At 34.6% G+C, this 4714-nt stretch overlaps 1 protein-coding gene across 2 annotated transcripts; it reads right to left on the reverse strand.

The window, feature by feature from the left end:
- Nucleotides 1-629: 629 nt before the first annotated feature.
- LOC132029531 (transcription factor HY5) lies at nt 630-4430 on the reverse strand. 2 transcript variants are annotated; one of them, XM_059418782.1, is made up of 4 exons: nt 4238-4427; nt 3436-3619; nt 2639-2795; nt 630-904 (listed from the first exon to the last, which is right to left on the reverse strand). In XM_059418782.1, the coding sequence occupies exons 1-4, from the start codon at nt 4332-4334 to the stop codon at nt 860-862; spliced, it is 483 nt and encodes a 160-aa protein (XP_059274765.1). In that variant the 5' UTR covers nt 4335-4427; the 3' UTR covers nt 630-859. The 2 variants fall into 2 exon arrangements, with proteins under 2 accessions (XP_059274765.1, XP_059274766.1); XM_059418783.1 differs by lacking the exon at nt 630-904 and adding an exon at nt 913-1758 and having other exon boundaries at nt 4238-4430.
- Nucleotides 4431-4714: the final 284 nt, after the last annotated feature.

Below are 4714 nucleotides of genomic sequence, written 5' to 3' on the forward strand. Positions count from 1 at the left end.
TGTACACCCCTACTCATAATAATGGATTTAGCAGTTTGGATATGAACATTCTTTGTAATACCTAGTTAAGAGTCATGCCTAGATGTTTTAATTCTCGCAAGCTCTTTATGTTGTACACGATGTAAGATATGCTTTGTTTTGGATTATTTTAATGAAATAAGTAGTAAATTAGTTTTTATTTTTTTATTTTTTTATTTTATATATAACTACTTTCTTCTTTCTGATTTGTTTGATACAACTAAACTTAAATTGAAATTTAAAAGAAATAAAAAATTTGAAAACTCGTAATTTTAAAGTGACATAAGGTTTGTTTGACTTGAAGACTTGTGAAACTTGTAATTTTAAACATGTTATAACATTTCACGTGCCTATTACAAAAAAATTTCTCACTAAAGATAAAATGCCTATTAAAAAATTCTCTTGTAGTGAGCTCCAAACTTCATACTGATTATTTTCCTAATCCTGGTAACCAAGGAAAAGACACCATGTCATACAAATAATGAACAAACTTAATTTGACCGCAGCTACTTGCACATATTCTTTTTAAAGGAAAACAAATCATCAGTGCATCGATTTGTTTTTTTTTTTTTTCTAATGAAAACTTTTAAAACTGGAGGTTGGCAAGGGTGGTAGGTAATCTTTTGCAGCATATATCATCCAACAGAGTCCACGTAACTTGCCAAATGATGGTGATTTAACAATAATCCTTCAGTAACATAGTTATAGAGACCTTCACAACACCTAAGAGTAGTATATATGCATCAAATCCAGGATTAAGAGATTCTCTCTTGAATGCCCACATAGGATCAAAACAAGAATGATGACATATTCAGTCTTGCAATGATTAAGTATAGTATGTTTACTTCCTCCCTTCCTGAGCACCTGCTGTGGTGTTCTTCAGTATCTGCACATATAACAAAAGAAGTCAAACCCCAAATATACACCATTTTCTTCTCTTGTTGAAACTGAAGTTTATTAAGCACAACTATGGAACTTAACAGAAGTATTGATTTCTGTAGCAGTACAAAAGAGGATGACTGAGATTGGTTTATATGGAGCGACATAGACAGAATTCACATAGCCGAGCCCGACTTGCATGGAATTTAGGTGCAATTATCGCAATTTCTATGATGTCTGTATTGATATTCAGCAAGGGCAAGACTCAACTCATAGTTTTATTAAATCTGCAAACCCCAGTTAACTTGAAAGAGAGCAGAAATAAGCCCAGAAGATTAAATAAGAATCAATCTAACTGGCAAGAGACACAAAGTGTATTAAGAAAGGGTTAATATGAAACAGCAATGCCTTGTAACTTAAAACCAGGCTGAATAATGTGTATAGATACAACACACGCTCAAGATTGAAATTTACAGGATCAGAAACTGGTATATATTATTCATGAACACAAGCCCTTAACAGCTGTACATAAGTAATATCTGCACTTTCCAAAAGCATGAGTCTAGTGGCGGAGTCAGGATTTTCAGTAAGGGGATTCAAAATATAAAAAAGTGAACACATGAAGATGCCTACGGAATTCAAAGTCTACTATATATACATAGAAAATAATTTTGACCTTGTATATACAATGTAATTTTTGGCAAAGGAGGCTTGGATGAACCCCCTTGCGCCCCTAGCTCCGCCATTGCATGAGTCAGTTTCCTAGTACTAAATGTAATTACTTCAGGAGGCTGAAGTCATAGCGCAGTGTTAGTTGCTCATCCTCCTCCTCAATGTTAAACAATAATTAATGAGACATCACTAAAGCCAAAAACAAAAAGTTAGCCAAACCAGAGGAATGACAGAGCTTCAAAGTAGTTGGTAGATAATAGTTTTTCATCAGTAGCTGCTTTTAGAAGTCTTGTAATCGACATTAATCAGTTCATAAACAAACTACAACAACAACCCAGTGTAATCCCACAACGTGGGGTCTGGGGAGGGTAGAGTGTACGCAGACCTGAGTCCTACCAAGGTAGGATGGCTGTTTCCGAAAGACCCTCGGCTCAATAGAAAGCATAAAAAGAGGTTAGATAAGGCCAAGAAATTCAAAGCGATATGGAAATGAAAATAATGAAATTCATAAACAACCTAATCTCAAAGAATTGTTCATTTAACAGGAAAGACACGAAAGGTTGTTTAACCTTATAAGAATTAGCCAATGATCCTCAGATCAAACTATGCCTGAGATCCAGTAGCATATGTTTGAATACAATTCCCCCGAGCGAATAGGAGATACATTAGGAATTATTTTATTTCAGTTAATTCATCATTTCTACATAGTTAAGAGTTTAACTTTACAACCCTCATTCTACCAATTACTGGCTATTGCTAATACCTGTAGTTTTGTACTTTGACTGCTCTAAAATAAACAAGTACCCAAAACATACTTTTAAAGTGAGCAAAAGAGAGAGGAAGAAAAGCAACCCCATATGATATGTCAAATGTCAATATACTTCAACCTCTAAGGAATGGGACATGATACAAGTCAAAGGAATGGAATGATAGCATGGTTTGGTGACACAATTTGCATGACTACATGTATTTGGTGAAAGTTGAGAATGGCATGATAAGCAATTAAAAGGAAGCAAACAAAATAGAAGTAACAAGTAGTAGTACTAGGTGGAGTGACAAGAAAATTTACATGTCTAAGCATTTGGTTCTCGTTTTGCAAAGTGGACAACCTCTCTTCAAGTTCTGCATTCTTTGTTTCCCATTCTTTCACCCTTGCTTCCAGATCTATTAAGTATGCTTTCTTCCTCTCCCTTGCTTGCTGTGCTGATACTCTATTTCTCAGCAACCTTTTACACCCCACAAAACAAACAAACAAAAAATTGACATAAATAATCGCCCACCAAAATAATAATAACCAGTAAATGTATATCTTTAGTATATTAATGTATAATCTACACTAAATATATATTTTTGATACATAATAGTGTACTCCCTCTGTCCCAATCTATGTGCTCACAGTTGAAATGTCGAGATTCAAACTTCTAAACTTTGACCCTTGAACATAGAAGCTTCAAGCTTTTTGAAATAAACTTTATATTTTTTAGCAAACTACATAAAAAATACTATAAATCACAACAATTAACAACTTAAAATATTTAGAAAGCATGTAAGGAAACTCTGGTAAACTAATTGACTCTCGAAATTCCAACGGCGTCACATAAATTGGGACGGAGGGAGTATATTTTTTTTATATTCGGCTTGCGGATGTAATTATTTTTGTCTGTCGATCGGCCAAATGTCTAACTTGGCAAAAGAAAAAGAACCACAAGATTAACGAAAATGCCACTGATGACAAAACAAAGAAAGAGTGGAAGCCCATAACAAGTGACACGTCAAGTGGGGCCCAAGAAATGACAAGTGGATACACCTACGTGGCAGGACATGATAGGCTGAAATGATAAAAAGAACCACTTTATGTTCTTTTACCTTTTTAACCTCTTGTTTTCTTTGTCAGCAGGACTTCTTCCTCTCTTCCTTTGAGTGCCAGCAGCTGATGATGGTTGAGGTTGACCGGCAGTGGAAGTGCCATCTCTGCCAGAAGCAGATGTGGTTCCCGTGGCTTCTCCACCCATCTCCGGCACTCTTCTTATCTCATCATCACTCTCCATACCTGCACACAAACACTACTAAACAACCTTAAAAAAAAAAAAAACATATTTACTCTAACAACCTAATTTTCTCAAATTCTCAACCATATATACTTGGAATAAAGCAGAACACACTCTTCAAAACTCCACCTCAGAAATTCCATAATTAACTCAAAAAATCCAGTTATCCTTTCCAAGTATAAAACACCAAATTTAAATGGTTTAACATTATATTCTTTCACTCCAAGAACCCAACTGTTTGAAAAAAAAATCCAAACATACACATTCTTCAGAACCACCTAAGAAACTCCAGAATTAACTCAAAAAATCTCTTTTTTTCTTTCTCTGCAAGAGTATATAACACCATAAGTGCCAAATTTTAATTGTTTATCAACAAGAAATCTAGATAACATGCTAAAATTGAGTTTTTCATGGATCAATCAAGGAAAAAGGAACCTTCTTTATAAAATTTTCCCCAAGAATCCAACTTTCTCGAAAATAAAATAGCACCCATAGTCCAAAATCACACATTCTCCAAAACTCACCTCAGAAATTCAAGTTTAATGTTTTATTAACAAGAAAATTTTGAAAACATGCTAAAAGTTGAATTTTGAAAGAAAAACAAGAGGTAAAATTTGAACCTTCTTTGACTTCAAGATGGAGAGCTGAGCTAGAAGATCTCTCACTACTTGAAGGTATAGAACTAGCTGCAATGGAACTTGTCGCTTGCTCTTGCATTTTCCTCAACACTAAAATATAATTAAAATAAGGTAGTTTAGATAGACAGTGAAGAGTTAAAGGGGGTATGAATAAAAAGATATTTATCTAACACAACGAGAAAAAATAGCGGGACATGAATAATGTTATTATTACAGAAAAGCAAAGGAGAGTGGGGTGAGAAGAAGCAGGTTGATGGAATAAAGACCGTTGGATTATTTTTAATCGGACGGATATAAAGGGGTGATCGTGGATGCATTTGGAGCCAGAAGGTGTTGTGTTAATCAAAGGTTGATAGATGAGTATCGTGGACAAATGGAAGCCTCTTGATTTGGATGTAATGAAGGGTTTGGATTTAATTGATTCAATTAGGTACAATGGATTGGGACCAGCTATTTGCT

This window comes from Lycium ferocissimum, chromosome 9, assembly GCF_029784015.1.
Source record: "Lycium ferocissimum isolate CSIRO_LF1 chromosome 9, AGI_CSIRO_Lferr_CH_V1, whole genome shotgun sequence".
In the NCBI taxonomy this organism is placed as follows: Eukaryota; Viridiplantae; Streptophyta; class Magnoliopsida; order Solanales; family Solanaceae; genus Lycium; species Lycium ferocissimum.

Coding starts and splice junctions, on each gene's coding strand:
- LOC132029531 (XM_059418782.1), bottom strand. CDS start 4,334: ATGCAAGAGCAAGCGACAAGTTCCATTGCAGCTAGTTCTATACCTTCA. Junction 3,620..4,237: donor CCATCTTGAAGTCAAAGAAG/GTTCAAATTTTA, acceptor GTTTGTGTGCAG/GTATGGAGAGTGATGATGAG. Junction 905..2,638: donor AGAACCAAATGCTTAGACAT/GTAAATTTTCTT, acceptor TTATATGTGCAG/ATACTGAAGAACACCACAGC.